The 11,747-nt window shown below is 48.9% G+C and overlaps 1 protein-coding gene across 3 annotated transcripts in view; it reads right to left on the reverse strand.

Annotated features, from left to right (window-relative positions):
• Positions 1–9,422, reverse strand: part of OTULIN (OTU deubiquitinase with linear linkage specificity) — a 36,199-nt gene extending 26,777 nt beyond the window's left edge. Inside the window, exons 1-2 of one of the 3 annotated variants that reach the window (XM_070357703.1) lie at positions 9,107–9,422; positions 811–887 (exon numbers count right to left, since the gene is read on the reverse strand). In XM_070357703.1, coding sequence (XP_070213804.1) covers positions 811–887; positions 9,107–9,258 — 229 coding nt within the window. In that variant the 5' untranslated portion in view covers positions 9,259–9,422. Of the gene's footprint in view, positions 1–810; positions 888–2,250; positions 8,965–9,106 lie in introns of those variants that run through there. The other 2 variants (XM_070357704.1, XM_070357702.1) reach the window with 2 other exon arrangements.
• Positions 9,423–11,747: the final 2,325 nt, after the last annotated feature.

Below are 11,747 nucleotides of genomic sequence, written 5' to 3' on the forward strand. Positions count from 1 at the left end.
CACCATCTCCTGGAGTTTGATCAAACTCACGTTTTTGATTCAGTGATGCCATCCAACCATCTCATTCTGTCAGCCCCTTCTCCTCCTTCCCTCTGTCTGAATGGTCTGTGGGGTATCCCCTAATGGAGCTCCCTCCCTGGCCTCCTGCCCGGGGCAACTTGGGGAGGAAGGAGGTGCTTCCCCACACCCGGCCCGACGGCCATGGTCGAAGCAGGCTCACCCTAGCAGCCAGGGGTCGATGGATGCTGAAGGATGAACAGAGCGCATGCAGCTGAGCACAAGTGTGGACAGGAAGTCACAACATGACGGGAGAATTAAGAGCTATCATGTCCACCACCGTTCTTTCTTATAAGTCAAATCAAATTCACATGGCCTTCTGCACTCAAAGACCCAGAGGGCCAGCTTCGCAGTAAATCCTTCCACTTGAAATGAAAAACGCACTTCAAACCCCAACTCTCCCTCTATGAAAATAAGGAAGTCAAGAACTTAAGAGAGAGTGGTGTCAAGAGGTTAGACAAATTCTCACGGGTGCAAAAATGCTATGAATGTAAGGAACGCAAGCAAAGTACTTGCAGTGAAATTTTAAAGCCTCAGAAAACAGTAGTCCCCAAATACACCCAAAATATTTTTACCCAGCAAAATGAATAATCCAGTGGAGGTAAGACCAAATGCCTAAGAATGCTTCCGAGGAAGTCCATCTTCCTAGGAAAGTGTGTCTCAATATTTTATGAAAATGGATATACTGATTTAACTGCATTTTCTACTATAAACAGTAAGAACTCTTTATAAAGAAAACAATTTCAAACGTACCTGATGACCCTCTTTCATGTATAAGTAATTCTTTCTCCTTTTCTATTTCATCCGCCGCACGATACATGTCCTCCTCGCTGAAATCACACCAAATCAGACATTTCAAAAATTTGTGGCACTGACATGTCCTTCTTATCACAACATGCAGCTGCTTTATGAATTTATAAGACACGCAAAGTTTAACGTTTTTACATTACATGATGATAGTCTGATAAAATATGGGTTTTTCGCCTTAGACTTGTATTTCTAGCATTACTAACTCAGACTTTTTGAAGTGAGACATTTTACCGCTCCACTGGCTACGCGGTTCTGGGGCCATTTCAACTGTGATGTCTTTAATGCCTCCACCACACACGTAAGCATCTTAGCATGCTCATCTATGCTCATCAGCGAAACTGTTTCTGACTCTCCAGGTTTCAAGCATGGAGATGGTGCTAATAAAAGCACTGAGGAGCGCAGGCCAACTGCCGACTTTGGGACATCACAGGCAAATTTTCCAAGAGCTCCTCGAAAAAAAAGGACAGGAGATTCACAAGATCCCCTGGGCCACACCAGCTCCCTGAGGCGCTCGTGCTCCCTGATGCCCACAGGAAAGCAGCTCCCCAACCTTGTGCTGGGCATATGCCCACCAACCCCCACACTTTTGTTGGGACTTACACAGCAGCTCCCTAAAGAGTCTCCTGGCTCCTTCAGTGAGCCAACAAGAACCTACTAAGTCCTGGAAAGGAGAAAACCCCACTGGCTGCTAGACAAGGAGAGCAAATGGAACTTTCAGATTCTAAGATGACTCCTGTTCCCCTCAAGATGCACCATGGTGATGGGAAACAGTGATGCCATTCTGTTTTTGCTGGAACACAGGACAGGTGAAAGCGCAAGTCGCCCAAAAATGGAAGGTGGGGAGGTGAGGCACGGAGGATGGGAGAAGCCTGGAGGCCTGTGGACCGATGTCTGCTGGAAGGGGAGACCAGCACACCCTGCAGGGCCCAGAAAGGTCAGAACTAGAGGTACACCGAGGACTTTGTGGGGGGCATGGGAGACCTCCAGGGCTGCAAGCAACAGACCCCCCGTTCCCAGTACTCCCCACAACAGCACACCCCTGCTCCTCACACAGGACGGGAGGCTCCAGGCACCGGGGCACATAGGAAAGAGGAGTTACTTAGGAACTAAGGGGATGGCCCCCACGTGCCTGACTCCGGGAGCTCCCCAGCGCCTCGAGCACGGCTCAGAAGCCAGAGGAAAGAGGAAGGGGGTGCCGCTGAGAGAAACAGACTGAGGTGGGGACCAACACACCCTCCACCCTTGAAACCCTTCAACGGCTCCCAAATAAGCAGGGAAGTCTAAATCTGGACGCACCCCACCACGCTAGCCCTACACACACACACACACACACACACACACTTCAGGCCAAACACTTGATGGGCCCAGCCTGTGCTTTTACACCTGTGACTGGCTCTGCTGACGCCCCTGCATGAATGGCTCACTGTCCACCCCAACAGGGCACAGGCTGTGTGGGCGGCCTCGCTGGAGCATGCCACAGGCTGCAGTTGACCACCAGGGTGTGACCATTCCTCACTCCAGCCCTCGTCAACCACGTGCATCACGTGGAACTCAAGGGACTACGCTTCTCAGCACCTAAATTTATCCACCTGTAAAAATAACGGTGAGAGGACTCACAAGAAACTGCTCTGAAAATAAGACACGCAGGCACTCAACAGTCAAAAAAGTTTGCTAGCCTCATTAATTCTCATATCTATCCATCTGGGCAGAGGAGGGACGGATGATTCACCCAATGATCATTTCTTACCCGTTTTCCTTTTCTTCTCTTTTCTCGAAAGTGATGGTGTGTGTGTGCCTGTCTTTTGTTGTTGTTGTGGGATTGAGGGGGACATATTAGGGAAAGGGTACTCTCCATGTGCTCTAACCCCAGTGAGATTTCAAGTAAAAGGTGTGATGTCACCCATGCAGCCAGGGCCAGGGTTAAAAGCAAACAGAAACCAGATTCACAGGGACTATACATCAAACACTTCAAGTAAAAAGTGACTAAACGTGTTAGTTCTTCTTTTAATAGTTTAATGTTATCTTTCAGCCTCCTTCCAAGCTTTATTAAATAGGAGAGAAATTCTGATCGTATAAAACCGGCATTTAAGTGAATTGTTTTCATAATACCATTATCAGAAGCACGTCTTTGTGGAAGCCACTTCCCCAATCTTGGCCTCAGTTTTCTCGTCTTCAAAATGAGATGACCAGACAAGATCTAAATAATCTATGTAGTTCCTCTTCCAGTTCTTGGTTCTAACGGACTATGAAGTTATTCTCACTTCATGCGAATTCTGTGGCTATGGGCAGGCGTCTCTGCCTCCACTCTTGTCTCCTGCCTTTCTTATCTACAGAATAACCAAAGTGCATGGCAACACCAGGGCCCAGAGGAGGTTCTCTAAACTAGCATCTCTCTGAATAGCCGCAAATACAAACTCCCACAAAGACCAACATCAGAGAAACGAAGAGAAGCCTACAGGAGAACTAAGTGCAACGGGAAGACAGAGCAGAAAGGAAGGTTACTGGAAACAGAAATGCGGTGATTCAAGACATACAGAAGAAGCACAGCAGAAACTGATGAATGGGAGGCCCAGAGTGTATTCAAATCACTTTAGCCACACTATTTCATTCAGATTCTGTGCATGGCCACCAAAGACATCTGCTAACTCTCCAAGGCCACCAGGGAAACTGTAATACGGCTTTTAAAGACCATTGTATTTCCTTGGGGAGAAGCTATAAGTTCAAGCAATAAAGCTCAATTAGTTTGGTCAGAAAATGAGACATTTAATAGCCAAAATGAAATATTCATCCAACACGAGGACTGCCAACTAGAAAGAGAGATGTGGGAAAGCAAGAAAAATTAAAATAATTTTATTTAAGAAAATACTTCACTTAGTAAGCCTTTAACTTTTTTAAATATCAAAAAGGAACTAATATTTTTAACAGCAAAAAGAAATTATATTTAAAATCGGGAATCTGAAATAGCTGGAGGTTTAAATTTTTGTTTGGGAAAGGAAGACAGGGAAACAATGAAAGGAAAGGGGCTATTTGATAAGATCAGATCTTCCGTGCTGACCAGTTTCAGAAATGTGGCAATTTTGTGTGTGTGTCAAGCTGGGGTTGGGATGAGAGGTGTTCACCATTTGGCACAGAGTCCATTGAAATCCATAGGCTCAAAATGATCACTACAGCAAAAAATTTCCTTCCAGAAAACATACAGATTGCTAGAAAAGTAGTGAAGAAAAGTAAAAGTCTTAAATGTGACCTGATTTCTTGGGGACCATGGCATGTGAGCAGTACTCAGTTAAAATTTTAAAACCAAAATGCTAATAATTCCTGCTTAGAAAATTATTAGTTTAGCACCATAATGTTATTCTAAAGTGTGTATTTTCAAGCTCCCATTTTCTCTTAGAAATGAAATATTTTACTCTTAATGTTAAAGTATCAATATACACCATTCAGCAGGTTACATGACACTGTCTGTTAACTTATAACCTTCCTCTTGCTCTGTTCAAAGACCTGGATAACAATAAATGAAACTTAAATTTTAAAATGCTGACTACATTTAGACAAAATTATACTAGTCCCCAAAACAAAAGCTATAATATAAGCTAAAAACACAGAGCTCAGCGAAGCAGAAGACATTTCTGTGAAGCCAATTTTTCGATTTCTGATAAACTGAACACATAATATGAAAAAAGTCAACTCTAACATATGCAAAGCTAACAAGACAGCATCTCAGTCACTCACTGTTGTGGACATTTGCACCAAGTTCCCCTTAGCTATCTAAAAAAGCTAAACTGAGTATGACTCTGTTCAGCTCTCTGGACTTGCAGCTCATGCTTAATTTGGCCTGTCCTAGAAGACTAACAGCCTGGGCAGTGTAGATGAGACAGCGGCAACCACTGTGACACCGGGCACCGTCCCACACAAACACAGGAAAAGCAAAGATCACTCTACTCAGCCTTTCTCCACCTCTCAGCGGTTGTCTAAGATGAGTGAGCCACACATCAAATGCAGGAAAGTACCGGCGCCCAGGCCAAAATTCCACCTCCTTTCTGCAAGTGGACTTTCCATGACTGGCTCAGTGACTCCCAAAGGGGTCTGGGGACAAGCTGGACCCCTGCAACCTAAGGTTTCTCAGGGGCACCCCAGCTCTGAAGCAGGTTCTACCCCCAGGTGGGGAAAGGACCAGAAGGGAGTAGCTGTTACCCCATCAGACAGCACCCCCGCAGCTACTAAGGTGCGAGGTGGGTGAGAAAACACATTCGCTCTTAGCAACACCCAAGAGCAAGGGCTTCACAAGTTGCTAGTTACAGCCCTTCTGATCCACAGCTTTCCTCTGAACCTCAGTCCAGAAAGACATAAATATGCATACAATTTTGCTTTCGATTTCAGAAGGGTACACAGACACATCATGCTGCCCTCTACACACCACGAGCCTGTGGACCCAATTTAAACCCTGTCCCCTCCTCAGGCAGATAGAGAAGGACCATGGAGTAGGCTCACTTCTCAATTCCCAAAGCATGTCTAGCCTGGACACAAACCATGTCCAGGGCCACCCTGGTCCTCAGGGGCCAGAGTCTTAGCTTAGCTGAAAGGAAGAAGTGGGTCCACCCTAAGTTTCAATTTTATGGGTCAGGTGAGCAGGAGACAGAGGATAGGAGACCTGCTGACAGGAAGAGTGAGGAAGTTTCCAAAGAAGTCAACTGAATCAGGTCTGACCTAACACTTCCTCAAAAGGGACCCTGCATCGTCGTGCAAGCCATCCCTGGGGCTTGTCCAAGGGATGCCAGCCAACCACAGTTCTCAAATGAAGGAAGGAAAGGAAAGCGATTCAGAATGCAGCTTATCCACAAGATCTCTGTGTCTGTCTTCCCCACGATTTCTCTGGGGGGAAATCACAATGAGCCCAGTCACAAGGAATCTGTATCCTATGGACAGCCTAGGAAATGAGCCATCCCTCTGTCGACTCATGGCTAATCCCCTCAGAGTCATATTCTGAATGTATAAAGGCTGCCAAAGTTGGGTTTGTATTCATAATTTCTATCCACTGAATGAATTACAATGACTCTGCAGGATGTCCCCAAACATCTGCATCTTATGGTGTTTCGTATTGGCAGGTGCAAGCACTTTACTCAATTTCTGTGCAGATCAAACTTAACTCTCTGGGTGGGAAGAAGGGACTTGGCTCCAGTCACAGAAAAACACAAGGTTAAAAAACCATTTTAGGACCTAGTTCAGGCATTCCACTATGTCCCTATATCTGCACTCAACTCTTAGGCTGCACACATCATCGTGGGAGAACGGCACACGCTACGCTGCAAACTACACAATGGACAATGTGAGGCAGCAGTTTCCCTGGCCCTTAAGAAAGTATCCCAACACAGCAGCCCACCGCCCATATAACAAATAGGAAAGCCCAAAACGTGGGATGTGACGTTCAGAAGCTGCCATTTGAAATTCTTTTCACCTCCTTTCCCTTGCTTCCCTTTGTTCTCTTACCAGTTAAAAGAGAATGAGGTCATCAAAGACAACAAAAATAGCAAGAAAAAGAAACTAAGCTACTACTTAAAAGGCAAACTGGAACATCTATTCCAGAAAAAAAAAAAGTGAAGTTTGCAGGCATTATAAGTCATGCCTCTCTGCCCAGTTTTGCTGAGGAAGCCAGAAAGACGTTGGGGGGAGGGGGGCGGTCCCCGGCACCCAGGCATCGGGGGTAGCCCTGGAACCTACTCCCTGCACCTCCCTGGCCAAGCTATACGGATCAGATCCGAGCTCAGCTTCCTGACGCACCAAGTGACAGACCTGGACTGGGGTTTTCAGGCCTTTCGGCTCCACGCCTAGAGATCTGCCGACAGCAGACAGAAGAGACACCTGCGCCACAGAACCTGCGCATCAGGAAAGATGTTCCTTTTGCGCCATGACCCACTTCCTCAGGCACTCAGACTCTGGGAAGCACATCCAGCAGAAAAACTTGCCAAATAACTCTGTGTATTTTGGGGACCCTGGTTCAAAGTTTCTGCATCTCCCAGGGGAGGCCAGGAAATGGTTGAGGCAGCGTTTGAGGGCCAGAGCCAGTAGGTGGGGGCACAGCTCAGACTACCTGGGCATAAGTGAGAGAGCAGCAGTTAGCCTGGCAGCAGCAGGTAGGAACCAGCCTGAGCTTCGAAAGGGCAGAAGTAAAAGACCACGCCCGCTTTATCAGTTGCTGAGTCTGAAGTAGGGCTCAGACGTACAGAGCAAAACTGCAACCACAGGTCACAGCTGCTCACACATGGGCCTGCACAGTGGTTTCAATTTAAAAATAAAAGGCTACTATTTAAAAATCAAGGGAATTCCCTGGCAGTCCAGCGGTTAGGACTAGGTGGGCCAGGGCCCAGGATTCAATCCCCAGTCAGGTTGTGTCATGGCCAAAAAATAAATAAATAAATAAATAAAAATAGAAAACAAAAATAAAGCACATGGATGAAGTTTTGAAAAAACAAAATAGGGGACTTCCCTGTCGGTCCAGTGGTTAAGATTCCAAGCAGCCACTGCAGAGAACACAGGTTCCATCCCTGATCAGGGAACTACGATCCCACGTGCCATGCTGTTCCGTCCAGCCAAAACAAAACCGATAAATAAATAAATCTTTAAAATAAAGTAAAATTTTTTGAAAAAGAACGTTTCAAACAAAACTCAAGAATCTTTGGATTCTTTACAGAAAATCCAGCAACTACTGGCCGGGCTTCCCTGGTGGCTCAGATGGTGAAGAATCTGCCTGCAGTGCAGGAGACCCAGGTTCGATCCCTGGGTCGGGAAGATTCCCTGGAGAAGGAAATGGCAACCCACTCCAGTATTCTTGCCTGGAGAATCCCACAGACAGCGGAGCCGGGCAGGCTGTAGTCCTTGGCATCACAAAGTCAGATCTGACTGAGTGACTAACACACACAGGTTGGAACTTAATGGATTCTACCTCCATCAGACTCAGCTCTCCAGGAACCCATGGTCTACACCTGGCTAGCTTCACTCAGGTGACCTGGCTGGCTCCTGGAGTCAGGAGTTTGAAACCTCCTGCTCTCAATCTTTCCCAGTGGCCATTAAGTGCAGCTAACACTCTCCCAAGGGGTATGGGTGCTCATTGAGAATGTCACAGTCCATAATAAAGGACCATGCAAGCCAGATGATTATAATACATTACCTGTAATAACATTTCCCACCCAGAACCCCTGTTTTTAGGAAATGGGGGTGGGGGGAGAGTGGGAGGCGCAGGGCACTTTCCCGCTAATCTGTCAAACTGGTTTTCTGAGTAGAATTCCAAAGGCATTTGTATGTGACTACCATTTACAAGTGCAGAAAAGTTTCAGCCTTCAAGTTTATATTCTGCTTCCACCCCTGCCCCCAGACTCTTGCGACTTACACCACCTTCTGTACAGTTCAATAAAGAATTGATCAGGCTTCCCTGACGGCTCAGACAGTAAAGAATCCATCTGCAGTGCAGGAGATCTGGGTTCAATCCCTGGGCTAGGGAGATCTCTTGGAGAAAGGACTGGCAACCCACTCCAGTATTCTTGCCTGGAGAATCCCCATGGACAGAGAAGCCAGGTGAGCTACAGTCCATGCGGTCGCAAAGAGTCGGACACGACTGAGCGACAGACACTTTAACCAGCACAGCCTTCCGTATTTAAAAATAAAGGCGGGGGCGGCGGGCGGGGGGGAGCTGGGGACAACTAGAAAAGCAGCCAGCGGCCAAAACAACTAGGTCAAACTCCGTCCGAAGTCTGTCTAACAGGTGGGACGCTCATCAAGCAGAGACTTGCCTTCCAAGAACAAACACGTCGCGTGGTGCGGTGTTCCTGTGGTGGGGGACAAGGGACAACCTTATTTTCCTTCCGGCCACAGGTCGGAGGAAAGATCTCATGGGAGTGAGGTATATAAGAAAATATGCTGCTGGAGTTTGTTTCCCAGGCTTCTGGAGCTTTCTTTAGCTTTAGAGCTACGGAGATATCAAAAAAAGGGGAGGGGGGTGTGGGGACACTGGATAACCAGAACTTTTAAGATGCGCCTTCCGGAAAAACTTTTGTAATTGGGACACTGGATACAAGGGTTTAACGAATTCCTCTATTTCCGACGATCGTTCTTAGATGCGAAGGGCCCTCCGCCGGCTACTCCCCAGCCCACCCCATCCCCCCCAATACTCCCCGCAGCGTCCCCTCAGGGGGCCGAGCCCGGAGCCCCCTCCCCGCCCCTGGCCCCGCGCACCGCGCATCGCACTCACTGCTCGGACGGGCACTGCACCGCGACCCGCGGTGGCCCGCCGGCCGCAGACTTCCCGCCCTCCGGCGCCGCGGCCCCCGCCTCCCATGCCGGCTTCTCCGTACAGCTAGCGCCCGACCACGCTTCGGGCTGAGGCATCGTCCCCCGACTCATGGGGCCGCCGCTGGCGGCGGCGCCGCACGGCTTCGGCCGCCTCCCAGCGATCCGGAGGCTCTCCCGTCGGGGCGCCCGGGCCGCAGCCGTCTCCTCAGCCGCGCCGCTGGCCCGCCAGCTAGCTACCGTGCCCAGGGCGCTTCCGCGCGCGTCACCGCCGCCCGCCCTGTGACCTCTGACCCGCGGCGAGGGCGGGAGAGGGGGGCGCGGCCCGCGCGGGCCGGGAGTCTCGCGACGCCCAGGCTGCGCATGCGCCCGCGCGGGGGTGGAGCGGTAAGAGACTAAAGGCCCGCCCACGCGAGACGCCACTGGGCGTACTCCGCCCCCGCCCGCTGGCGCCCCGCCCCGGAGCCTCTCGGAGAGCGCTGTTCAAGTCGCTGACTGCCCCTTGTCGTCGCGTCTCCAGGCGAGAGGGCGAGAAAGCCCTGGACCAGCGGCGGGACGCGTCCTCCGTGAGGAGAAGGCGTTCATTTCAGTTGCTCAGTCGTGTCCGACTCTTTGCGACCCCATGACCGCAGCACGCCAGGCTTCCCTGTCCATCACCAACTTCCGGAGTACACCCAAACCCATGTCCATTGAGTCGGTGATGCCATCCAACCATCTCATCCTCTGTCGTCCCCTTCTCCTCCTGCCCCCAATCCCTCCCAGCATCAAAGTCTTTTCCAATGAATCAACTCTTCGCATGAGCTGGCCAACGTACTGCAATTCAGCTTCATCATCAGTCCTTCCAATGAACACCCAGTACTGATCTCCTTTAGGATGGACTGTTTGGATCTGCTTGAAGTCCAAGGGACTCTCAAGAGTCTTCTCCAACACCACAGTTCAAAAGCATCAATTCTTCTGTGCTCAGCTTTCTTTATAGTCCAACTCTCACATCCATACATGACCACTGGAAAAGCCATAGTCTTGACTAGATGGACCTTTGTTGGCAAAGTAATGTCTCTGCTTTTTAATATGCTGTCTGAAGTGAAGTGAAGTCGCAAAGTCGTGTCCAACTCTTTGCGACCCGTGGACTGTAGCCTACCAGGCTTCTCCGTCCCTGCGATTCTCCAGGCAAGAGTACTGGAGTGGGTTGCCATTTCCTTCTCCAAGGGACCTTCCTGACCCAGGGATTGAACCCAGCTCTCCTGCATTGCACGCAGACGTGTTACCGTCTGAGCCACCAGGGAAGCTGTCTAGGTTGGTCATAACTTTCCTTCCCAGGAGTAAGTGTCTTTTAATTTTACGGCTGCAATCACCATCTGCAGTGATTTTGGAGCCCCAAAAAATAAAGTCTGACACTGTTTCCACTTTTTCCCCATCTATTTCCCATGAAGTGATGGGACCAGATGCCATGATCTTCGTTTTCTGAATGTTGAGCTTTAAGCCAACTTTTTCACTCTCCTCTTTCACTTTGATCAAGAGGCTCTTTAGTTCCTCTTCACTTTCTGCCATAAGGGTGGTGTCATCTGCATATCTGAGGTTATTGTTATTTCTCCCAGCAATCTTGATTCCAGCTTGTGCTTCCTCCAGCCCAGCGTTTCTCATGATGTACTCTGCATGTAAGTTAAATAAGCAGGGTGACAATATACAGCCCTGATGTACTCCTTTTCCTATTTGGAACCAGTCTGTTGTTCCATGTCCAGTTCTAACTGTTGCTTCCTGACCTGCATACAGGTTTCTCAAGAGGCAGGTCAGGTGGTCTGGTATTCCCATCTCTTTCAGAATTTTCCACAGTTTATTGTGTTCCACACAGTCAAAGGCTTTGGCATAGTCAATAAAGCAGAAATAGATGTTTTTCTGGAACTCTCTTGCTTTTTCCATGATCCAGCAGATGTTGGCAATTTGATCTCTGGTTTCTCTGCCTTTTTAAAACCAGCTTGAACATCAGGAAGTTCACAGTTCACGTATTGCTGAAGCCTGGCTTGGAGAATTTTAAGCATTACTTTACTAGCGTGTGAAATTGAGTGCAATTGTGCAGTAGTTTGAGCATTCTTTGGCCTTGCCTTTCTTTGGGATTGGAATGAAAACTGACCTTTTCCAGTCCTGTGGCCACTGCTGAGTTTTCCAAATTTGCTGGCATATTGAGTGCAGCACTTTCACAGCATCATCTTTCAGGATTTGAAATAGCTCAACTGTGACAGGGCCCTATCCTGTTTGGGCACCAATGTTGCCCTGGGCTTTGGAGCTTTGCCCTGGGCTTTGGAGCTTCGCCCTCCGCTATTGGGGTTTCCTTTGACTGGAGAGCGAGGGATAGGGGCCGTGTGGGTGATGTGTGGCTGCCTTACCCCGGTGACAGTTTCATCACCCTCAGCCTGCATAGCCCGGAGCCCTGAGCCCCGCAGGCCTTGGGGGTCGGGCTTGTGGCTCCAGGGCTGGCCGTTACCGTCTCTTCCTCCATGAGGGCGACAAGTGGGAAGTGGTTGAACCCGACAGGTGAGCCAACGCAGCACAGCGTCTGTTCTCAGACGACATCCTTTCGATAGGAGATTTGATTTACGAGGAGCAAG

The sequence above is a fragment of the Bos mutus genome, chromosome 20, assembly GCF_027580195.1.
Source record: "Bos mutus isolate GX-2022 chromosome 20, NWIPB_WYAK_1.1, whole genome shotgun sequence".
Classification (NCBI taxonomy): domain Eukaryota; kingdom Metazoa; phylum Chordata; class Mammalia; order Artiodactyla; family Bovidae; genus Bos; species Bos mutus.